General features: G+C 49.3%; 3 protein-coding genes across 4 annotated transcripts in view; 2 read left to right on the top strand and 1 right to left on the bottom strand.

Annotated features, from left to right (window-relative positions):
• The first annotated feature begins 1133 nt into the window (after window positions 1-1133).
• Window positions 1134-5128, top strand: MYL2 (myosin light chain 2). The gene is made up of 7 exons (XM_003210945.3): window positions 1134-1233; window positions 2141-2230; window positions 2623-2698; window positions 3388-3492; window positions 4186-4261; window positions 4341-4389; window positions 4849-5128. The coding sequence occupies exons 1-7, from the start codon at window positions 1231-1233 to the stop codon at window positions 4945-4947; spliced, it is 498 nt and encodes a 165-aa protein (XP_003210993.1). The 5' UTR covers window positions 1134-1230; the 3' UTR covers window positions 4948-5128.
• A 184-nt stretch (window positions 5129-5312) lies between these two features.
• CCDC63 (coiled-coil domain containing 63) lies at window positions 5313-11877 on the bottom strand. 2 transcript variants are annotated; one of them, XM_019621049.1, is made up of 12 exons: window positions 11554-11877; window positions 11001-11088; window positions 10382-10539; window positions 10043-10232; window positions 9318-9437; window positions 8687-8868; window positions 8227-8408; window positions 7637-7857; window positions 7135-7209; window positions 6454-6646; window positions 5961-6158; window positions 5313-5471 (listed from the first exon to the last, which is right to left on the bottom strand). In XM_019621049.1, exons 2-12 carry the CDS (start codon window positions 11013-11015, stop codon window positions 5356-5358), a joined length of 1650 nt encoding a protein of 549 aa, XP_019476594.1. In that variant the 5' UTR covers window positions 11016-11088; window positions 11554-11877; the 3' UTR covers window positions 5313-5355. The 2 variants fall into 2 exon arrangements, with proteins under 2 accessions (XP_019476594.1, XP_019476595.1); XM_019621050.1 differs by lacking the exon at window positions 11554-11877 and having other exon boundaries at window positions 11001-11530.
• Window positions 11878-23494: 11617 nt separating this feature from the next.
• Window positions 23495-23769, top strand: part of PPP1CC (protein phosphatase 1 catalytic subunit gamma) — a 15746-nt gene continuing 15471 nt past the window's right edge. The window contains exon 1 of the mRNA XM_010720170.3: window positions 23495-23642. Within this exon, the coding sequence (XP_010718472.1) occupies window positions 23510-23642 (133 nt within the window). The 5' untranslated portion in view covers window positions 23495-23509. The remainder of the gene's footprint in view (window positions 23643-23769) is intronic.

Below are 23769 nucleotides of genomic sequence, written 5' to 3'. Positions count from 1 at the left end.
GATGCTTATGGATTTTTCCTTAATGCCACAAATTAAGGTAATTGGGCTTGGCTGGCCGATGGATTCAGCTGGAGTTGGCAGACGAGGGCCCGTGCTGTGATTGATCCCAGCCGTGCCCGCGTGCCCTGGACTGCTGCTCACCCTACTCTGCCCATCTCTACTATTTCCTCTGTCTTTTGGCTCAGACAGACCCCAGAAAACATCCCAGAATCCATCTCAGCCTTAGCATAAGCCTTATTCAGTCTATGACTGCTGGAGCAGGGTGGAGGTGCAAGTGCCAGGGATCAACTGCGGCATCTGTGTCCTCTGGAAGAACAAGGACAGCATCCAGACAGAGCCCTGAGCTCTAGGATCCACTTTCAAGGCCCCTTTTGTTCCCAGCCATGTCCCAACCCTCCCTGCTCTCCTATTTGCCTCAGCATGCCTAAAAATACCAAAGGCAAAACACACACAGATCCAACCCACCTGCAGCTGAGACAGGGAGAGTTAATGGCAGAGCCAGGGCTGAGCAAGTGCTTGCCTTAAGTGGGTGACAGCTGCCCCAGTGGGGGGTGATACAGAGGATCTCCGTGCTGTGGGAGCTCAGCATCCATCTCCAGCCCCATCCAGCCCCTTTTGGATGGGTTCTGGCTCTTGGAGCTTCACAAGTGACGGGTCCCCATTGTATCCAGGGCTCCTCTTTCTCTAGCAGCTAAGCAGAGCCCGGTTTTCCCATGCAGAAGATGCAGTGGGTCATGAAGGCTCCTAGAGATGCTTGGCAAAACATCCCTATTCCTTGGGTATGGAGGAATGTACGGCAGCTTCTTCTTTATGAAGAACGAGGGGGCATTTCCATCCTGAAGCAAAACGGAGGCACTGCACCGTGGTTTGGGGGCACAGTGCTGGGCCAGATAACTCCACAGCAGCCCAGCAGAAGGGAAGAGCACAGCCTCTGCCCTCTCAAGTGGCAGCTCGTGGGAGCTGCAGGGCCTCCTGGTGTGCTGCTAACCTTGAAAGCCTCTGTCTCACATGTCACATCCGCCAGTGACAAGAGCAAGCTTACTGCAGATTAGAGGAGGGGAAAGTCAGAGACAAGAGGGTTGGGGGTGGCTGGTTTACCTATTACAGGCAAAAGTGGGCATGGGGCTATTTTTAGCCTGGAATGGGGTGTATTTATTGTTTCAGTCAAGGGGAGAAGAGTGACTGCCTCTGAGATTCCTCCTGCAGCACCACCAGCACCTCTGTGAAGCCATGGTGAGTGCTGGGAGCCACAATGGGAACAGGCAGAGTCCGTGGCACTGTGTTCTCATTGGGATGGCATTAGTGGGCAGAGAGTGAGGGAAGCTGCGGGGTCTGGTGGCCAAGGGGGTAAGCATGGATAAGCCCTACACTGGGGTAAGCAGATGCAAAGCATCCTGCAAGGATAGGTGAGGGCAGAGAGGTGGCTCTTATGTTGGTAGCACTCTGCAGAACTTCCTGACAGAGAGAGGCTGTTTGGGGCAAATGCTGTCTTTTTCTTTTCCCTTCCCCCACGCAGCTAGGGGAAGGGCAATTCTGTTCCTGAAACCCTCCTGCTGTGTTTTCTCTTGGTAGAATCCTAATTTTCAGAAGGGAAAAAGCTGCATGGATGTGTATGACCAAAAGTGAGGGCGTTTCTGGTTGATTCAAACCTCAGTGCAAGGAGATGGCATTTTTTAAAATATGCAAATACATTTAATTAGCGCTTTGCTCTTAGTGAGAGGCTCAGAGCAATAAGGAGATATCCAATGACCACAGTCCTATGTGTAATCCCAGCAGCGTGGTCCTGAGGCCGAGCAGATCTCAGCCTGGGCTCGACTGCTTTATCCACCACAGCCGAGAAAGCAGAAATTGGAAGTCCAGCTCCTTTCTGCTCCAACCTATTTGGCCAAATTCATCAGGAAAGCAAAGACAGATCTGTACTCAGAGCAGAAATCTTAACGCTTCTCAGCAGCTCAGAGTGCTGCACGTGCCCACAGAGCAGCACGTGGGGAATCACCAGGCACCAGCCTCACGCTGCCATGAAGGACTTATTGCTAAGCACTGCCATGAAGGACTTATGACTAAGCACAGGGTGGTTCAATGCTTTTATTCCACACCATAAAAAGACAGTAAGTGAGTGCTACATACTTGAACCCCGCAGGCACCCAAGAAAGCCAAGAAGAGGATTGAAGGTGCGAATTCCAATGTCTTCTCCATGTTCGAGCAGGCCCAGATCCAGGAATTCAAAGAGGTAGGTGGATTGCATAGAAACAACCGGGGGCCCTTGATGCAATGTGACCTTCAGCTCTTTCCTCAGTGCTTTGAGAACGATGACAGCCAGCTTGCAATAAGAGGCAAAGTGCCCATTTTTTGAGTTGTTTTATTTTAAAAGTGAGAATAACAGCTCAGTGACATTGTTAAATGTGGAACTGCCTCAAGGCATCCTGTGAGCTTGCTCCCATGGTTGGAGGCTCGAGTTATCCTCCCAGTTTGATCTCATCTTGGTGTGAGAGGGCAAGGGACAGCTTTGGGGTTGGGCTGCCATAGGATGCCATCACCCCAGGGCATGAGTGAGGGGTACAGAAGCTTTTGCAAAGGCTGTTGGGTCTCTCTGTGCTCCCTGCCCTCCTCGTCTGCTTCCAGGCATTCACCATCATGGATCAGAACCGAGACGGCTTCATCGACAAGGCAGACCTGAGAGATACATTTGCTGCACTTGGTGAGCCCCCATTTAGGAGCCTCTCCTTCCAAGCAGCTCTGACCATATTAGACCAACTAAGTGCAAAACCAGCTGTGAGTCCTCGTTTAGCCAAGCCCCAGTGGTTAATTGCATCTTATGTGTGTTTTGCTGAAAACCTGACCCAAACCATTTTTGTTAGCGTGGTGAATCAGAGCAACTCACAGAGCAGTTGGTGTTTGACCCTGTAGGTACTAGACAGAACCTGCACCTGGATTACCCAGAGCCAAGTGCTCTCTTCGTTCTCTCTTCAATAAGCACCTGGATGTTCCCATCCTGCAGCATCCTGAGTTTATGGGCATTGGGAGGATTTATGGGGATCATAGGAAGCTGTAAAGCCACAGCTGGGCTCTCTCATCACTGAGGCCAACACAAACTGGTGATAGGCCTGTCCCAGAGATCACCCAAACTCAGGTAATTAGGATGCAGGCTTTCAGACCTGTTCATTTCACCCATGTATAGCCAGGTTCAGGTACAGCTCCCACTGTCCTCATCACTACAGCAAAGACCTTGTCACCAGGTCCAGGAGAGCCCATAGTACTGCTATTTTTGCCCAAAAGTATCTTCTGAAGATCAGGCTAACCCCTAGGACAGTGGGGCAGAGGAACAAAGCAGCGCAGCTCAGTCTCTCAAGTTTGCAGCTGGTTTCACCCAACACTGCTCTTTCTTAGGGCGCCTGAATGTGAAAAACGAGGAGATTGATGAGATGATCAAGGAGGCACCCGGCCCAATCAACTTCACTGTGTTCCTCACCATGTTTGGGGAGAAACTCAAGGGTAAGAGGGAATCCGGGGAGCAGGGATGGGCTTGGCAGGTGCTCACCTCACACCACCACTGTGTCCTGTCCCATATGGGGAAGCCACTCAGCTCCTGGGGCTTCCGAGCCCTAAGGGTGAGACCCCAAGTGTCTGCAGATGTCAGGTGGGAGCAGAGGAAATGCAGGTAGTGCTGATCATGGTGTGCAGAGCCCAGGAATGGGTCAGAGGTTGTCTAAGCAAAGCTGGGTAGGAGCAAATCTCTGTGCCCCAGCCATTCAAGTGCCATTCATCCTGCCATGATGCTGCTGTCCCCACAAAAAGAAGGGACAGGAGATCCTGCAGTGCCCTGTGCGACTGTGACCCAGCTGCATCCCTTATCACTTATGCAAGCTGAGGCATGCAGCCTCCCTGCAGATCTCCTGGAGGCCTCACAGCCCCAGGGGCCTCCGCCTGGAGCTCTATAAATACACACAAAAGATTAGATATGCACTGGATGCCAGGGAGGAGGTGACACAGCCTGCTCTGTGGGCATACCACAACCCTACATCTGCTCCTTTCCATGTCAACACATACAGTCCAAAATGGGATTCAGGCAGAATCCCCTCACCCTCTAAATCCCACTGCATTTCATAAGGGGGTTGTGGGAAGCAGGAGGCTCCTCCTGGCTGCTTCTTCCACTGCTTCCAATGGTCATGGATGTGATGCCCACAGGCGCTGATCCAGAGGAGACGATCCTGAACGCATTCAAGGTGTTTGATCCAGAGGGCAAAGGGCTGAAATCTGCCTAGTGAGTGCAGGGGAGTTTGAGGGGAGGGAGGGTTTGCGTTGAGGCTTCCTCAGTACCCACCACACTCTCTCATTTGCAGCATCAAAGAAATGCTGATGACACAGGGCGAGAGGTTTTCCCAGGAAGAGGTATGTGCTCCTGCTCCCACCCTCCATCCCTGCCCATTCCCATAGGTTGATCCTGCTGCTTTGGTACTGGGTCCTCTTGCCTCTCACAGTGCTCAGCTTGGGGTCTCAGTTTCCTATTTAAAAGGGAATGGCAGAGCAGACAAAAATGTATTTCCAAGAAACCAAGAAACAGTATCCCACCAGAGCCCCACTGGCCGCCTCTCACCTCACAGCAGTTTTGCTGAGCAGGGTGCAAGAGAGATGGGGCCTGGAGCTGGACTCAGTGAACCTTATGGGTCCCTTCCAACTTGGGATATTCTGTGATTCTTTGCCCCTCTTTATTCCCTTGGATCTGAATGGCTGCAGGATGGGGCAGGTGCACTAAAGCTTGTACAAACCAGGCTGAGCCCTGAGCCCCAGCTCCTGGCCAAGGCCCAAACCCTTCCTGTGCACCCTTTTCACCACAGCTCTTTCCTGCAGATCGATCAGATGTTTGCTGCCTTCCCTCCAGATGTCTCTGGCAACCTCGACTACAAAAACCTCGTCCACGTCATCACACATGGAGAGGAGAAGGACTAATCCATGGATTCAGCACTGGGGTTAGCACTGTGGGATCACCTCCATGTGGGTCACACTGCAGGTTCCCTTTGTCCCTCTCCCTGGAGCTGCAGAGCTGTTCTTCATGGGGATAACAACCCAGAACAGCAGCCACATACAATAAAGTGCATTTTGGTGAGAGTAAATCCAACTGCTGTGTGTGAGCAGTGCTTGGGGTTGGCTGGATGCATTGATGTGGCGTGATGTGATGTGTTGACAGCTGGAAAGACACTGTGCCATCCCAGGGCAAAGCCATACCAAAATATGACCCACAGAGCTCTTGAAGCACTGAGCTCCTTCCAGGAGATGGAACAACGGTTGGGTTTGGCACTGCAGAGGCACAGAGGTTTGAGGACAGGTCTGTTTATTTAACACAGCACCACCAGGCTGTCATGCCTTGATGTCGTTCCTCCCCTTCTTGTCCGCTCTGACAGCACTGCCTTGCTCCTTCTGGTATTTCGGGAGAAGCAGCTCACGCAGCTGAGCGTGGTCCAGCGGTGCCTCAACTGCAAAACAAAATGGCCACCCCCTCACACACCTCACCACACGGCTGCCATACCCAGCAGGGAGCCAGAAGAACATTGCAAATGGGCTGATGGTAGGACATGGTCCCTCCTTCCCTCCCCCCTCATACACTCTGTATGGGAACTGTTGAGTCACAGCCTGAACCACTGACTGAGCACCTGGGGAAAGGACCTGGTCAGCCCTGGGAGCACAGATGAAGCTAATTCACCTGTATAATTGGAAGGGATGGAGCCTGGCTGCACCTCTCTTGGACCTCATTTAAGGGCTGACTGCCGCTGGGAAAGGATCTCTTTCTGGATCCCTCCTTGGTGGAGTTTTTCCCTGCAAACCTGGAATCTTCTGATACAGGTAAGCAGTCTTCTTCCCTTCCTTTATAGCACCTTTCTATCATGCTGATCTTTCCACCATTACACCTCTGGTGAAACACCTTTCCCCATCATATTGATCTGTCCGATTTGCTACACACTCACGGGCATCAGCAGCATCAATGGCACCTAGCAGGGCGGGAGGTGGTGGGCAGAGGTGGGCCCGATCCATGCCATGCAGGAGCTTGGTGCCACCCAGCAGGGGATTGTTGAAGGACTGGGCTGTCAGCGAGCCATCAGCCTCTGTGTAGAGCAGGATTGACTCCATCAGCAGCAGCTCATTGGTCTTCTTCTCCACCAGACCTGAGTAAGAAGGAGCACAGTGCTCACAAACATTCCCCAGCAAGGTTTCCCTAAGGTGGTGCCATCAGATGGATGGTCTCCTCAGGGACCAGGTCCCCAGGTTGGGCCCTGTGCCCAGAGCCAAGATGGGGCCTGGAGATGTGTATATAGCCAGGTTAGCTCTTAAGTTTGCGTGGAATTTGACATCCCAAATTCATACTTCTCAAGGGTGCAATGGGTCAGGGAGAAAAAAAAAGGATGAAAATGAAAAAGAGCAAGGGGAAGGGAGACAGAGAGCCACAGAACCACAACTCACCTAAATACTGCATCAGATTCAGGTCTGTGATCTGCCCCTTGTCTCCAAGCTGCTCTCTGATCTTTGTAGCATCACAGTTGTTCTCTTTGAACAGGACCTCAATGGCAGATTTGAGCTGGCCAAGGACTTTGCTGCTTTCTTTGCATCTGTCTTCATAGTCATTGGCTTTCTCAGTGTTTTGACTGAGCTCTTCCTATCAGCAAAGGATCTGAGAGGTATCACAATTGCTCTCTGCTCTTTCCTTCTACCCTAGTGCAGGCCATTTCCAGTTTAGAAACTGGAAACATCTCAGGAGGGGTTGTGGGGGGAAAAACAATCTATGAAGGAGATCTCACACTCTCCAGCTTACAGAGAAGACCCCCAGGCTTTGAAAAACCAGGGCTGGCCGGAGATCTGCTGCCATCAAAATCTGAGACATTTCTGCCCATGCTTTTTCATTAACTTTCCAGAGCAGCATTGTCAGGACCAGACTTTCACCCTCAGGGTAATGAGGAGCTGTGGGTGCCCCACCCCTGGAGGTGTCCAAGGCCATGGATGGGCCCTGGGCAGCCTGAGCTGGTAGGTGGCAACCAGCACATGGCAGGGTTGGGGCTGGGGTGTTTGAGGTCCCTTCCAACCCAACCATTCTGTATATAGATCAGTACCCTCTATCTCTGCAGGTAGAAATCCCAGCCATCCTACCTCTAACTCCTTCAGGACATGAAGGCTGTTGGTCTCTGTGTTCTCCTGCTCAGTCGTGAAGAGAGTGATTTCATTCTGTGCAAACAGAAGCACATGGAGGGGACAGTGGCTGCCTGTCCAACAGATGTGCAGAGCCCGGGGATCATCCCCGTGCCCTGGGAGCAGGGTCACCCCAACTGACCCCCCTGGGGACTACTCCTCAACAGGCAGCATTTCTTGTTCCAGCCAGCTCCGCATAGAGTCGAGGCAGCTCTTAAGTCTCCCTGAACTCCTCCTTGTGCAATATTTTTGCTGGAAACACGGTGGCAGCATTGGGACACTTTTAGCTTTGAGCAGGCACCTTTCTGCATCTGGGAGCCCTTCACTTTCACCTAAGATGGTCTGTAAGTCAGAACCTGGTGTAGGAGCAATGCTGGGCACATGGAGGAGGGAAAAACAGCCCCGACCCTGATGTGTTTTCTGCAGTAGGTATGGAGAGCCTGGGAGCAGGACCGCAACAGACCTGGAGGTTCTTGATTCTCTGCTGCAGCTTCTCCATCTCGCTGTTCAGCTCTGTGGCATAGCTGAAGTAGGCAAAATTCTTCCCCTCCTTTTCAATGAAGCCATCCACAAGCTGGTCGATATTCCCATTCTCTGCCAGCTCCAGCAGTCTCTTGTATGTCACCTCCCGGCTCTCAAAGCTTTCCCCTTGGCTTCGTTTCATCCTCTGGGCTGTCTTCAAGGCTGGAGGGAAAGACAGAGAGGCTGAGCCACGTGTATCTCTGCTGGAAGAGCCTCTGCCTATGAATGGGGGAGATGGGGAACTTGGATCAGAATAAATACAGTACCGCCTAGAGATTAGATAAGGAAGCCACAGTCTGCATGGGAATGGGCAAACACAGCAGGACTTAAGGAGCCATAGGTGCACATAGGAATCACTTCCCTGCTTCCCCTTCCCTCTTTCTGCACCAAGGGCACTCCCAAACAGTGCTCCTAGCCCCAGACTGTGTCTTTGGGCTGCAGTGCTCCAAACTGCTGCAAGTAGCCTCCTTGCTGGCCTTGCAGACTCCTGGTTTGCAGCCTCAGCTGCAGGTGATTTCTTGTACGCAATACCTTCCTTCTTTTTGGCCTGTTCCTCCAATTCAGAGCGATCTGTATATTTGGCAAGCACAAAGGTTTTCAGCTTGTTCTCCTGGTCACGGATCCGTTCTCGTTCCTGCAGCTCAATGTTGTACTGGGCAGTGTTTTGTCTGTGCCTTTCATTCATGGCTGCAATCCTTGCCAGATACTCTACCCTGCACACAGAGAGTTGCATCATGCATAGGTGGAAAGAAGCGCAGATAGAGGGATTTGTATTCTTGTAGCCAGGCTATATAGGACCAGAGCTGGCCTCTGCTCCAAGTTCTTGTGTAAGGTCAGGTGGGACTCAGAGCAAAGACAGCTCCCTGGGGCAATTCCCTTGGCAGAACGGTGAATCCTCTCTCAGGAGTTATAATGGTTTCTCTTTACACTGACAGCAATCACTGAAATTGCCCTCAATGCTGAACTGATGAAGACTCAGGGAGCCACATACCGCTGCTTGTGTGCCTGCGTGCCCTGCTCTATGGCAGTGTCCATCCTCCTTTTCTGCTGGGCCAGGTGTTTATGGAGCTTTGAGTAGAAGTTGTCCAAAGTGGCTTTCTGAATTCGAAGGTTTTCGATCTCTTCTTGGAGCTTATTATTGATGGTCAGGATGGTATCAAAACGCACAGTGACCTGGGGAGAGGGAAGTAAAAGGGCTCTGCCTGGTACAGAATCTCTGCTGAAAGACACTGACCAGGGCCAGGACAAACACAGAGAAAGAGATGGGATATAGGACCTGCCCTGTTCTCATTGCAAATCATGTGAGGCACCAGTGAGCCAGGCATGTCATAACAGAGACCTGATGTTGGCATTGCCCAAGGTAAAGTGGCTCTGGGCTGCTCAGTTTTATCACAAAACAGGTGCACACCTTCAGGCTTCTTGGCAAGGAACAAGTGCTGCATTTGGGTCACCAAGCTTGAAGGAGCTTTTGAGGTACTCTGGGAGCAGTGAGGGGACAAGCTGAGTCCTTTGTGCAGCTTGTAAAAGCCAAATGCATCTGCACTGTTAACCTTAGTACTGATCAAAAAGCGTTTTGTACGGGCTGCAGCTTGGCCCTGAAACTCTGCAAAATGTTTGCTTACATTGTTCAAGTGCAACTCCAGTGTCTGAGTCTGGTTTTGGAGCCATTTGCTGCAGTTTGCTTGCTTCACTTTCTTTGTTATCACATTTTGCCTCTCAACCTTCTTTTGCAGCTCTAGGATCTGCACAGAGAGAATAAAAAAAAAAGAAAAAGTATAATCTCCACCCCTACAATCTGGATTTTTGTCAGAACGCTCAGCCAAAGAAAATACCCTCTGTTGACCTGTACTACAGCAACCATGTCCTTAATGAGCTCATGGCTATTGAAGCATCTTTGATCCAAAAGGATCCCATTCTGCACACTCAGAAACATAAACTGTAACAAGAAATTTCTTTATTTTCATATCACTAAGGAAAAGCAGCTGTATCTGGAGGGAAACTCAGTAGGTGTTGAACTCAGCAGCACTCTGTGTAGGGTGGAACAGGCAATGAGGATGGATTTTTCATATCAGTCCTCACGCAGGCTCCATAAATAAAGAAAATGTTTGGTAGAACAGAGCAGCTGACAGTGGAAATAAATCCATGAGAAGCATGAGGTAGTTAGAGAACTCTGAGGCTGGTGGAAGTGTTATGATAGCCAGGAGATCCTGAGATCCTAACTGAAAGTCAACACAGCTATGGGGCTTCCATTATGGGCAGCTCTGCAGCACCTCTAGCAGCTGCCAGTCACATATGTCTCTGCTCTGCTGTACCATGCTGAGCCAGAGAGTGGTTCAGATGTTCTCACCTCATTGTCCAGCTCAGACACCAGGGCTTTTCTGTCTCTAATCAGACAATCATACTGATCCTTGGTCTGCAGAAGGCATTTCAGCTCCTTGCAGTTTCTGTCATCGTGAATCATGTTTCTCAGGGACCTGATCTTGCTCAGCGTTAATGACATCTCTTGGTGTTCTTGCTTTAGTGACTGGATTTCTTTTCTGCAGAGGTAGAATAACAAACGACATGAAGCACATCCCTCCTGCAGGGCTGGGATAGGTCCTTGTTCCACCTCACTGCTGAGGTCCCCAGGAGGTTTTGGTATGGAGGGACTTTCCAAGCCAATGGAGCCCAGTGAAGCTGTACTCACTCCTGAGTTTGCATTTGTTGCCTCGTGCTAGCACCGAAAGATTTTCTCTTCTCCACGGCTATCTGGAGCTGTTTCTGCAGCCTGTAGAACTCCATCTGTATCTGCCTTTCTGTCACAGGGAAGTCTGAGGGTGTGCGCATTAAACTGGACCCTCTCAGCTGCCACAGAAAGGGAAAGTTTGGTAACTTTAGAAAATACAAGCAATGGTTCATTTGGACTCAGGGTTAAAGCCATCCCCACCTTCAGTTTTTTAACATATACCCAGCTACTCATCACAATCTCCAAATCTTCACTGCCACCTAAGTACCCATCAACATGCCAAACACTGAGCCAGGCAAACAAGCCATGAGTTCTCTCCTTGCCACACCACAAAGCAAGGTGTTGGCCTTGACCAGTGCCAACATCTGATGTATTGGTCTCCCACAGCATCCAAATCTCAGGGTATGGCCCCATGCCTGATGCAGAGGATGAGATCAGCCTCTACAGTCACCCAGCACCTTGCTAAGGGGCAGAGGCAAGAAGTCTGGCCCTGTTCAGATCACACCATAGCATTTAGCTCTGCAAGTTGGGTTCTGTCTCCACTGTGAAGTCCAAGCTGGAATTTTTATTTGGTTTTTACCTTTGAGCTCTTCATTTTTCCTGTCTAACTTCACTGTTCACTCTGCGGAGACTTCAGGGTGAGAGAAGGAAGCCTTCCGGGGGACCACCTGTTTTCAAAGGGGAGAAATGAAGTTGTGGTGGTGCTGGCACAGAGGTCAAGGCTGCACCATCCTGCCCTGCCCAAGCACCTACTTGCATGCTTGGCACATGAAGTATCTGTCACAGATGGCAGTATGATGAATAAAAGGAGAGCATTTGTTGTGATGTCATCACCAAACGCTCTCCTCTCACTGAGTTTATAAGTAGGGGGAGAGCAGATGGTTCCAGCTCTTCCATCCTGCTTGGTACCTGGGTTTCTATAGACATTCCAGCAAGGCCAGGCCCCCTCAAGCCAGCAGGCAGAGCCCCAGGGGAGTGCACTGGAACAGTCATATGTAGACATCACTTCTGCAGGGAGTGCTTCACCCCACGGGGCTCCAGCTGAGGAGGGCACAAAGGCTGATCCTGAAGCCTGCAACCCCCAGTATCCATGGGTGTCTCCCTGTCCCCCTGATACTGCTGTCAGTGCTTACCCTGCTGCAGGATGCTGCCGTTCCTCTCTGGCAAGGCAGTGGGGCTGCTGCTTTCCTAAGGAAAATCTCTTTTCCAGTGGGAAGTGTAGGAAAGATGAGACCCAGAATGGAGCAGGGAGGGCCAACGGCTGGTCCTTGGCTTCCTGGAACCCCGTTCTGGGCATAAAAAAACTGGTGCTGGGCTGGTTGCTATGGCAGCATCTCTGCACCACAACACGGATGGGGACCATATGGGAACCACACCAGGACTTATGATTTGGAAACCACCCCTGAAAACATCACCAAAGCCTGTGCTGTGACATTCTGGTGGTGTGTGCAAAACAGGTATAAACCCTCATGGTACCCATTCCTATTTCTGTCTGCAGACTTTGATTCTATCCTGAGATCTGTGGCAGAAGCACAAGATAATGTTGGAAGTTGCAGCACGATTCTGGGTCCTGCAGCCCTGGTGTAGCTCACTCAGCTCTGGGATGAGGATGAGCAAAGGACGTCCGCATCCCACTTTGCACAACTGCGTCCATACGGATAATTCAAGGCAACAAGCAAAGTCCCTAAGTGGCTCATGGTTCTTGAGATTGTGCCTCCTAGTTATCCTGGATGAGCTAAAAAGCCAGCCACCGAGTCCCAGGCTACTTCCAGATAGGATCTGTGGACGCATTTAATTGGAAATGATTTTCATGGAAGAGAGCAGATTGTGGCTGGTTTCCCTAGGCTTGGACTAGTCCAGCCTCAAAACACACCCCATATCATTCATCTTTGTGTTCCTTCTCCATGCACCAATTGTTCAGTTATGAACAAGTGAGTAAATTAAACTATTGAGGAGGAATCTGATTTGGTAGAGTCCGTGTCTGTCACACTCACTGTAGAAGCATTTATTTTACTAAGGGGAACTGCTTTCACCCAAACAATGCTCCGCTGTCAGAACTGCTTTGAGTGAGTGTGGCTTCATTGTCTGATGGACCTTCAGCTGGGGCTGAGAAGAATGGCAATCAGAGCAGCATAGGATCATTTGCAACAACAGAATCCAGCAATCTTCTAGAAGAAATAGGAAAAAAGTAAGTTTTGGAGCTTTTTCACTTTAACCCACCTTCCCTGACTCAATAGACACATTTAGCACTGACTGACATGGAGAAATTATTTCTTCAGCTGAAGATTTGGGGTCTAATTAAAACTGCTTGAACTATTCTAAGGGCTATATTCTGAGTTGTGCAGTCAATGTAAATCCTCCCCGAGTTCAGCGATATTTACACAGATTTCCTTATTTCACCTGGGCCAGTTAAAAAGTGGCTGCAGGAACAGCCAGACCAGGATGGGTCTCATCTGACCTCACCCACCTGCAAGCGTTCCCCAAATGTCAATGAAAATCTCTGGGGTAAGCTGGAGAATCAGGCCCACATTTTCATGCAAATGTAATATATTCATGTTATTTAATCCCTATTTATAACAAATCCAGAACTTAATTCTACTTAACCCGTCTTTGGTGTTTGACACATGAGATTGGTGAGTCAGAGGGCTATATATGGAACTGTCAAAACTTTCTCTTTTCCCCCCTCTAAAAGCCTGGATTAAATCATAACCAATCTGCTATCAGCTCCAGCAGCACCACTGGGAGGACTGGGAAGATGCTGGTTAGAAGCAGTGATGGGGAACTGTCAGCTCAGCCCAAGGATTGAGGACAAAACCAGACAGAACTGACTCTGAATTCAGTCACACATGGTGCATCATTGCCGAACAGGCACTGACAAGGCTGCCAGGAGAAGTGGTGGAATCACTGTCCTTGGAGGTGTTCAAGGTGTTGTTTGAGCATCTGAAACAACGGCACAAACATCTGATATTATTTTTCTTACTTAACACTCAAAACAGAAAAAAGCAAGAGCCAAATATGCCAGGCACTCTAAAAGTGCATTTTTCATGCTGATAGTTTACAATGTGAAAATAATGAGCACTTCTCCATCGTTAGAGATGACAAAACAGTGCAGCGGCTTTCACCTCTCAGGAGGTTTTTCCAGGCTGCAATGGCAGCAGGATGGGATGGAGATGTCTCTACATGGGCATATGACTCCAGATTTGAAGGGTAATTGCTGTTAAGCGAAGGGAGGGCTGGCTGCTGGCTGCACAGCTGGAATTGCTCATCACTCCAAGGAAACAGTCATCATCATTTCCTGCAGATGGGTTTCTTCTGAATTGCTGACATCGAGTGAAATGTGGTTTCCAGCAGCGAATTGGCTCCTTTGTGGCACTACTTAGTGTTTTTTTAAAGGGTTGTTACAGGGTTGGGTTCTCTGAGACTTGACTTTGTGAAAGCAAAATTCTACTGGAGGTTCAGCTCCCCAGCAGAGCCTAATAGCAGGGATTTGCTCCCTCATCTCTTCTGGCTTACTGATGTCTCTGCTTGCAGCGGGTTCACTGTGCTGAATTATTGCTCCAAGGCTGTGAGGGGGAAACATGGAATTGAAATAGCTGTGGACACACTGCCAGAACCTGTTCTGCCTGAAAGCAAATAAAGGCCTCCGAAAATTTCTCTGGCTTAGGTCAAACCTGCATCACATCAAACTGTTTCAGAGGGATGCAGCCATTTTACAACCCAAAACCAAAGCAGGATGCAGCCGTGCTCAGGGATGGAACGCCCAGCACAATAGCCCTGAAACTCTGCAGTAGAAGATCTATTTCCAATCAATCATTGCTGATTGCTGTCCCATGCAGTGTTTGTGATAAGGACTAAGAACACCTCATTAGCTGAGCACGCTTAGGAAGTGGCTCTTGGCAACTCAGAATTTGTCTACGTAACATCACCCAGGGAAACTAGTTTGAAATAACATTTAAAGGCAATTAATTAAACTGCTGTATGATTGTTCTGCACCATCTGCACACAGTTTATCTTATTTCACTTTTTCTTCCCAAATTAAATGAAGGCCACTTTATTGCTGAGTATGGCATGGGTGTGGGAGGAAATAGTCCTGGAGCACCAAGGAGTGCAGGACAGACAGAGATTCTGGAGGATCTGCATCCTGCTCCTGCTCACACAGTGCTTTTATGGACAAATCAGACCTCTGGGAGCTCTTTCTGTGTCCCAAATCATGGCTTTATGGCAGAAGTGTGGGGACCCTGGGCAAACCCGATGGCAACTTCAGCATGAGGAAGGAAACTGTGTATGTGCACTGGCTCTACTTCTGATGTGGCGATATGAAATCTCTTCTAAGTGGAGACAAGGCAATAAGTGCACTGTGCAGATTTAGGACATGTCTCCCAGTAATCATTCACTCCTGGCCCTTCCATTTTTCTGAGCAGAGTCTCAGAGTGGTGCATGCTGAGAATAGCCACTTTCCCAGCCTGCCTCTGGCTCCTCGGCCCTTCCCTGAAGCAGGAACAGATTGTTCTGAACACGTTGGTCCCTTTGCCATTTGTACAAGCTGGCTGGTTTTGCTGTTTATTGCCACTCACTCAGCAATGATCTTTTACAAGCTTGAAGCCATTGGCTGTTTCCTCTCCACTGCTCCATGCCCCATGCTGCACATCCAAGGCATTACAAGGGACACCATTTTGGTAACACACAGTTGTTACTCAAGAGTTTAATTAAGTGAAAGCTTTAAAAAGAAAATTCCAAGAGTTCAGGCTGTATATTTCTTTTCAGAGCTCAAATCTGGAGTGACTCCCAAGGAAATGTAGAGGTGACACTAATCAAAGTAGAGTTATAGTGATTCCTGCAGGGTGTTGAGCTCTGAGTTAGCACACTCGATGGGATGAGTTCAAAGCAAGCTGCATGGCTTGGAGCTGGATTGGAAGACAGCGTGTTTGCTATGCTACTTCTTCGTGGCAAATCTTGTCCACTCCCATCTCCCATCAAACATAAGAACCCCCAACCTGTCATTCATAGAATAATAGAATCATAGAATGATGAAGGCTGGAAAAGACTGTTGAGATCACCAAGTCCAACCCTAACCCACCTCTACCACATCACCAACCATGTCCCTCAGTGCCACATCTCCACTGTTCTTGAACACCTCCAGGGATGGTGACCTTACCATCTCCTTGGGCAGCCTGTACCACTGCATTAACACCCTTCTGGAGAATAACTTTTTCCTAATATTCAAGTTGCTTCTTCACCTCTGGACTTTCACTTCCCAAAAAGCTCCAGTGTGGCCCATGTCAGCATTTTATTGCCATGCTCCGCACCCAAGGAGGTGCTGATCTCTTGGTGCTGGGTCAGGAGCTGCTCTTCCTTGTGCTGGGCTTGGGGTGTTGTATCAGTTCTGGTGTAGAACCAAGAGGGACCAGAATTTATTCCTGCTTCTACTCAGAGAGAGGAAGATGAGTCGGCACGATTCCTGGTGTTTCATTGGTACCAGACACAGGAAGGAGCATCCTTCCAGCACAGTGGCAGCATGGAGAGACACAGCCCAGTGTCACCATCACCACTGGGACAGGAGGAGCCATCCAACCGCCTGCACTCCAGCACTGAGCTGACTGTGTGGGAGCAGATAGCTCTGTTCAGAGCTAACGAGGGGGTGACATTCCTCAAGGAAAATGAAACAGCTCAGCCTGACAAAGCTTTGCTCTCCGGGATTTTTCTGTTAGGAACAGTGGCTGGAAATTTCCTCTTGGTGACACTGACACCAACTGTTCTTCTTTAGGGCGGGAGGGAATCAGGCCTGCTGATATTCGATGCCAAGCTTAGACTGGGATAATGATAGTCTGTGCAGGTTTCTATAGTTTCTTAGGTCACTTTGTAAACATGAATTAATCTTAACAACGCAGCTGCAAGGAAATAGGGGTTTTATTTTGCCTGTTTACAGACAGGGACACTGAGACATGGGACATAAACATGAAATAGGAAAAAAGGCGGCAGAGACTGAGAGTGAGCCCTGGGCCCCAAAATCCTTCTCCCTTCCTGACCGTGCTGCTGAGCAGTCCTTCCCACACAACGCATTCGGTAGCATCATTTCGTACCAGCCCAAAATGTAACTCGGTTTTATATTTAGCTGCTGGGTTTTGTAAAGGGATGTTATATAACAGCCCTCAAGTGTGGCATTTTATAATTTACCAGCTCCATTTGCACTGCTTCTACAAACCCGCCTGTGCTCCCCGGCTCTGCACAGAGCCCTCTCTCTCCTTTTTCTGTGCTGGAAAAATATTTCACCCAGCACTCATTGGCAGTGGCAAAGCCACATGGTGTGCCATCTCTCCAGCAATTAGTGAGTCTCCAGCTCCAGTTCCATTGCCGAACTTTTGCTCCTGCATAGGAAAGGAAGGAAGAAGCTGGATGCATCCTTGCTGGTGGAAATTCCTCTTTGGATTGCAAAATTGCCCAATGGGCTCTGAAATCCTCAGGGGGAGGTTGAGAGTATCTCCACCTCTACAGAGCATCTTGCCTATCCCTATGGAAAAAGCAGCGTCCCCAAAGTCGTGTGTGGGGATGACCTTCTGGACAGGAGAGCATCTCCCTGGAAATACCAGCCCAGGGCTTTGCATCCTGGTGGATTCACATGGGCAAATGCAGAAGGGCTGTGGCACCAGGGAAAGGCACAACATGGCACAGATTTCCACATCAGAACTGGGGCTTTGTGCTCCAGGCAGGAGAAATCCAACCCTAAGGCTGCACAGTACCTGATGCTCAGTGCTGCTGACAGCCTGTCTGGTCCCCTCTGGATCTTCCACCCCAGTCTTGTGCCTTGAGAATGTCCCCCATTGTCACACACACTCATCCCTGCACACATCCCCTTTCTCTGGCTGTCAGTGAGTTAAACACAGACCTGCTGGAGGGAAATTCCAGGGTCTTACACCCAGCCATACGCTTTTCCAATGCATTATTTCATACCTCAGATAAATTGGAGCTTACTCAAGTTTTGCTACAGTCTGCAGTGCCAGAGGGGGAAGAGGAAATGCCCAAAAACTCCAGATCTGGAGCTGAGAATGCTATTTTACTAAAAATACACCTCCAGCCCATTTGGGTGCATGAGTACCTCCAGCCTGGGAGGTTTCATTTCAGTCACATTGCCAAATGTCAGCGTCAAACAAGTGAAACAGAGGAGCATTCATTAATCACATGCTTAATGGCACAGCATTTAAAGTCTGTGCTTGAAAGGAGCTGGCTGCAGCCTCGTGTTCCTGCTGCACCCATGGGACACCCCACATCCTGAATGGCTCTTCCATTAAAAGCAGAGAACACATGTGAAATGGGCCACATTAATGAGAGCAAACAAACAAGGGGAGAAGAGTTGCAGGAGTGTCTCTTCCTCCATAGACAAACATAAGTAGGCAAAACCATATGGGGGAGTGTGAGAACAGAGTTGTGGGTTCAAAAGCGTCCCTTTGCCTTGCACTTAGCTCAGTTCCATGGGGTGAAAGGCTGAACGCAGGGCTTTGCATCCCGGACTGAAGACCTTCTATCTGGGAAGGTCTTCGCTGCCTTGTGTGGCAGTAGAGCTATCACAGCATTCCATATTTACAGGATGTAAATCATCACAGAAAGAAAGACAGCAGAGGAGATGGTGCCCACTTGCCTTGATGAACCAAGCCCCACAGGGACAGCACTGGATCCTCAGCCACAGGCACTGACCTTGCTGCTGAGTGTGCCACGCACGTGCCAAATCACAGCTGTAAAGGGAGAAAAGTTCAGCTGAAAAACACAGCTTACTTCTTAACAAAAGAATAGGGGGCTGCTATGTTCCAGCTGAAGCCTTTCCAAAGAGCCAGGTGGGACTTTTTCTATATATATCTAAATAAAATTGTACTGTTTCTTTCTGGAGGGGGAAAAAAGGAAAAAAAGCTCTGGCATCTATCCCACACTGAGAAAGATGTTCAACTGAAGCTGCACAAAAGGCGGTCAGTCTCACCAGCACTTCTATTGCCTCCAGAAAGCCTGACGCATGGATTCCAACCCAAAGATGAACGTCAGCTGCCAGGTCCCTGAGGCTCTCTTTCGACCTACATGCTACCAGGAGCAAAGCAGCCAAGGACATAGAGTCGTAGAATCTTTAAGGTTGGAAAAGACCTTTAAGATCATCAAATCCAACCATCAACCCATTGTCACATGCCCATGTTGTGTTGGGGAAGGGACGGTGTAGGATGTGGATGCATGGGGCTCAGCTGACCCCACAAGGTTTTCCCACCTCTGGAGGTCGTGCACCTTCTCCGAGTCCTCATGGTTCAGGTTGGGAAGATACACTTGGGGAGCATCCCGTGGAGAGGTTCATAGGAGAAGAGGTTCAATAACATCCCAAAAAGTACATTGAATTCTATAGACCCCACCCACAATAAACCCAAAGCCCTGGAGATCATCCCCTGGAAGAATATTAATTTGACAACAAGATTCAATGATATATTTGAACCCTAAATACATCTTTGATCAACCAAAGCTGTCCTGGCTGCAGGGTGACCACTTTCCTGTGTTACTTTTTCTTGTTTTCCAAAGGAAGAAACAGACTGCCTGTGCCGTCAGCCCCTTGTTGTGGGGCAAGTGCTGACAGTCAGCCCTTCAGCCTCATTGCAGCTCCACACTGCTCATAGGCACAGAGCTGAGCTTTCCCCACTCTGCAAACATGCAGTGTGCTCTCATTGCAAACAAGGCATCTGCTTTTAAAAGGAAAAACCACACAGAGTATAAAACACGGAGGGAAGGAAAGAAGGGGAAAATTGAGCTCCTGAAAAGCAGAGACTGGAACAACAGTGGCAAATTTCCAAGGCTCCTCTTACTCTGCAGATTAATTTTTCTGATTTGGGTCTAATTGCTCCATGGCCTACATCTGTATAGAAGCATGTGCCATCCTGCTGTCCCGTGAGCTGCAAGGGTTTCTCCTTCCTGCTGTGCTGAGCCCACAGCCCCTCACCAAAGTGTGCCTGGGCTCTGCCCAGCTCAGGGTGCCTATGCTGTGGAGGTCCCTGGTGTCCCTCATGTCATCCAGGGCCACTCAGGGCCACCTGCTACAAAGGTGCAATGAGACCGTGGCTCAGCACAGCTCAGGCTGAGGATTTCAAATGAATGAACTCAGTCATATGCCTACACTCTCAGATGGATAATCACCATTAATTATCCAGGCTTGAGCTCCAGCCACACTCTCAGGAATCTCGGAGATGCTGTGCAGGGACCCTAGCAGTTGTCCCATTGAATGTCACAGCCGAGAATGTGTCCCTCCTTCCACCTGATCCCACCTGGCATGCTGGCAGCAGTGGGTGCCCTGGGAAGTCCAAGCCATGTGGACAGACCCGAAGGGCATCCAGGGCTGGCTTCAGCCACACTTTCTTCCAAATCCTTTTGTACAGATTTTAGCACAACTTTACATAACAGCAGCCCAGTTCCTGAAAATCTGCCAGCCTTGCACACAGTAAGCAGGAAGGAGGAGGTGAGAACAGAAACAAATAAATAAGCACACGTGGCAGCTACCTCCACAGCAGACCACTTTTCAGATGATGTATGTAAGCAGAAAATCCAGGTGCTGGACAGCATGCAGTGGGGTTGCTTAGGATATTCAGGTCAACAAGAGGAACAAAAAGTGGAGCAGGGAAGTCACTGCCTTCTGGATGCTTGTCATTTGTCTCAAGCATGGGGACACTTTGCAAGCACCCGCACCTCAGATAGCCCACATATTGCATCCACATTTCAAAATCCCCATGGGATCCAGGGCACTCATGGAGCAGAGGACATCTCTCCCTTGCTCCTGCATCGCATGCTCACTGATGCATCTCCCACCAGGGTCTGCAGAGGCACAGTCGCTGTTTGATCAGGAGCAGATCAGCAGATTTCATCTCATTTTCACTTTCCTGCTCCCCTGGCAGCTCTTCTGGCCCTCCTTTCTTGTCGGTTTTAATTAGAGAAGCAGCTCATCCATGAAGAAGTTCTGTGGGGGTAAAACCAGAAGAAGTGAAGAAAGCAGCCAGGTCCCAGCCCAGCTTCTTGCAGCACTTTCTTTAAGCCTCATGTAGCTGAAGCTACACAAATTGTCCCTCTTAGCCCTGCTGATACACAATTCCACCACCTTTCCCTTTGCATGTGGTGTTCACCCCACCATGAAACATCTGAAAAAGGGCTAAAAAACCACTGCTGAGTGCTATGTACATTTTTCCCTTTCCCCTCCAAGAATGGCTCAGCTGAGCCTTTTTGAAAGACTTCAATCCGGTTACGAAACTCAAGCTTTGGCGGAGCATGGAGATTCCTGACCAGAGGAGAAACGGGGCTGCTCCTTGCCAAAGCCATGTCAACTGATCTGCTGCGCCTGCTCTCCTCTAAAAGTAGGACAAAGTCTACATTAGCCCCATTGCTTCCCTTTTTCTAGGTAAAGAAGCAGATCTCCACCACGCTGATGCTCAACAGGGGAGGGATGCGCCGATCAACAGTGTCTCCAAATGGCTCTGGTTCCTGACCTGGCTTTAAGGTTGGATTCATACATAAATTCACTGATAGGGTGGAAGCTGCTGTGTTTTCATAATCCAAATAGCTCTAGCAGGGAAAGTCTTACTGTGGTCACTGCAACATCAGAACAAAGTGACTTAGGATGTTTTTATTGGCACTATTTTTGGCAGTGTGAACCTTCCAAAACTTACCAACTGCAGATTTTTCCATGCAACAATACCTTTCAGCAGAAACGCATGAAGCATGTCAACTTTGACCAAAAAAAAAATAAAGTAGGAGGGGAGGAATGGCAAATTACATTTCTCTCATGTCAAAATAGCCTGTCTTGAGATTCTCCAAGCAGAATCTTTTAACATTTTTTATCAAAAATGTGATTTTAAAAAACTTGCAATGGACTTGTCATCATTGCTGGCAGTTTCCTTCGGTGGGAGGTTTCAGACAGAAGGCAGCTGCTGAGATGGAACCGCTCAGCTCAGTGGGGACCAAGGCTCCCACGCACAGGGTGCAGCGGTGATGGGGAGTGCAGAGAGCCCTCTGAAGGCATCTGACTGCTCTTGTCCAGGGATAAGGTTTCTTTGGGTTTCCGCATGTGGCAGAGTCCCTGCTGAGCAAAGCCCAGGCTGTGCAGAAAGCCCCGAGCTCCAGGAAGCTGCCTACCTGCAGTGTGTATGTTTTGCTGATCCTCACACTGCACGTTTTGTAAATAAAACATGACACTAAGAAAACACCTGACTCTGCGTCATCACCTCCCTCCAAACAGGATGTCTACCCCTACGTCTTCAGATCAGCCTTATGCCTTTGTCCACCTGCTTTTCTGTCTGACAAATGGCTGTTGCAACCCACAAACTCTGCAACGCCTGAAATGTGGGGGTCAGCAGAATAGTTTAGACACCAGAGGCAAAAGCACGCATCAAAAGTTGATCGGGACTGTAGCAGGCTGATATTTGGAAACACGCAGCAGGAGTTAGGAAAACACTGAGCATCTAGATAGGAAAAACAATATTTGACCTTCACATCACACCATCTTTGTTTTCTCAGTGTTGAAGAGTCCATGTAGGTCTTTGTCTGAAATGTACACAGACACACTGAGTTGCACAGACCTAGGAAATATGTAATCCAAGGCAAGGGGAAGCGTGGGCAACTCGCATTTCTTAGGATCCACCTACATACAGGAATAAAATAAGGAGCTTTTCATCATTAGCTGCATATATATACATGTGTATGTGTGTATATACAGGGTATGTACATACATTATACATGTAGTATATGTATGGTTTTGGTATTATGTACATGTATGTACAGATAAATGAAATGTTCTTTATGTCACTACTGAATGTAGGTGGGCATTACATATATAATATCTACATTTTTATATGTGGTCAGATTATGAGCAACTATACAATAAACCAAGAGATAGTGAGGACAAATCGGAAGGGAAAGATATTTTACACTGAGGTTCCCAGGGAATGCCACCCAAGCTGTGATTTATTTGTGGAATTTTTGGGGGGGAGGGAGGAAAGGACACAAAGATCTCAGAGCTGCGAGCAAGATAAATTGCACATAATCGTGTATTTAGCAAACTGGAACACAAATAGCAGACAAACACACAGAGAGTGGGGATTTAAAGACTGTAAGCTTCAGAATTAGGGAATGCTTCGAGACTGTGCAGAATTTAAGGACAAAGGCATTTTCCCGATTGTTCCCCCTCTGGAAATAAATCATTGTTGTGAGCAACACTGGAGCATAAAATAGTTCCAGGATATTTATAACACCTTGGCTGCGTCCCTTTTCTAATCAGAGAACTGCTGTGGGGTGAGGCTGGTTCTATCCAGCACAGAGAAAACAGCTTAATACGAAGCTGCAATGGCATTTGAATGTCTCTGCCTCACCATGGCTGTTTAATAAGGGCCCTTATTTTTTGTGTTGGCATTGCAAAGATATCATAAACTCAAAAAGCACAGCATCCTCTGAGCAGGACTCCACAGAGGTGCCTGGTTATGGAGGCGATGACTGGGCCATGGCAGCTTTGCCTGCAGCTGTCACTTCCCTCCTGTCCCTCAGCTGTGCCTGGTTTGATGTGAGCTGGCAGTGCTTGGGGCTGTGACTGATCGGGTTCGTTGTACCAGGTGAACTCTGAGTCCAGACTCACCCAAAGGGCTGGGCCCTCGCTTTTGGAAGGCTGGTGTTTCCCCTCAGTTCCTATGCACGTCTTCTGGGTGGCATCAAGCCCCCCCCTCCTGCCCCATTTCCCAAAGCACTAATGGATCTGAAGGCTCTCAGCTCCCACCAAAGCGCACAGATCCCTGCAGGGGTACCAGCAGCTGGAGGATGAAGGCAATTTCAGCACGGAAAACAAGGAGAAGAAGGTTTGTCAGAAAAGGTTCTACAGTTTGGGGCAGCACTTGGGCACTGTCCCGTCTCCTGCCTCGTCTCCTTCCTTGCACCGAGGCTGCCCGTCCTTCGTGCCATCGCCCTCACAGTGTGAACTCTGCTCCTACAGCAGTGAGCCACGATGGCTGTTATGTAACCATCAGCGTGAGGAGCTGCCTCAGCGTGGGGTGCGTGCAGCAGCTGTGGGGAGGAGGGACGGGGATCCTATGGCAGGAGTTAATGAAGCAATTAAACAACATTCAGAGAGGCAACTTGAACGGCCTGCGTGGTGAATTTCCCTTGAAACACAACGCAACGCCTCGCTTCATGCAGGAGGGAGCCACGACGGGGCGTGCAGACCCCGTACCACCGGGTGAGGGTGTGAGGACCACAAGACCGGGCTCCAGCGGTCACATTGCGCGAGCTGCCGGCAGGTGGGATCTTGGTGGCGTTCGCCCCATTTGGGGGCCAGGAGGCGGTGTTCTGTGGATGGAACACAC

Source organism: Meleagris gallopavo, chromosome 17 (assembly GCF_000146605.3).
Source record: "Meleagris gallopavo isolate NT-WF06-2002-E0010 breed Aviagen turkey brand Nicholas breeding stock chromosome 17, Turkey_5.1, whole genome shotgun sequence".
NCBI classification, from domain to species: domain Eukaryota; kingdom Metazoa; phylum Chordata; class Aves; order Galliformes; family Phasianidae; genus Meleagris; species Meleagris gallopavo.
The sequence above is the reverse complement of the archived record's forward strand: the minus strand, read 5'-3'. Positions and strand labels throughout refer to the sequence as shown.

Bases quoted from the DNA above. Each gene is read 5' to 3' on its own strand.
- MYL2 (XM_003210945.3), top strand. The intron at 2,699-3,387 runs GTGAGCCCCCAT...GCTCTTTCTTAG, and splicing joins AGATACATTTGCTGCACTTG to GGCGCCTGAATGTGAAAAAC. The intron at 3,493-4,185 runs GTAAGAGGGAAT...TGATGCCCACAG, and splicing joins GTTTGGGGAGAAACTCAAGG to GCGCTGATCCAGAGGAGACG.
- CCDC63 (XM_019621049.1), bottom strand. The intron at 10,233-10,381 runs GTGAGTACAGCT...CTACCTCTGCAG, and splicing joins CAACAAATGCAAACTCAGGA to AAAAGAAATCCAGTCACTAA. The intron at 6,647-7,134 runs GTAGGATGGCTG...CTTTGCTGATAG, and splicing joins ATGTCCTGAAGGAGTTAGAG to GAAGAGCTCAGTCAAAACAC.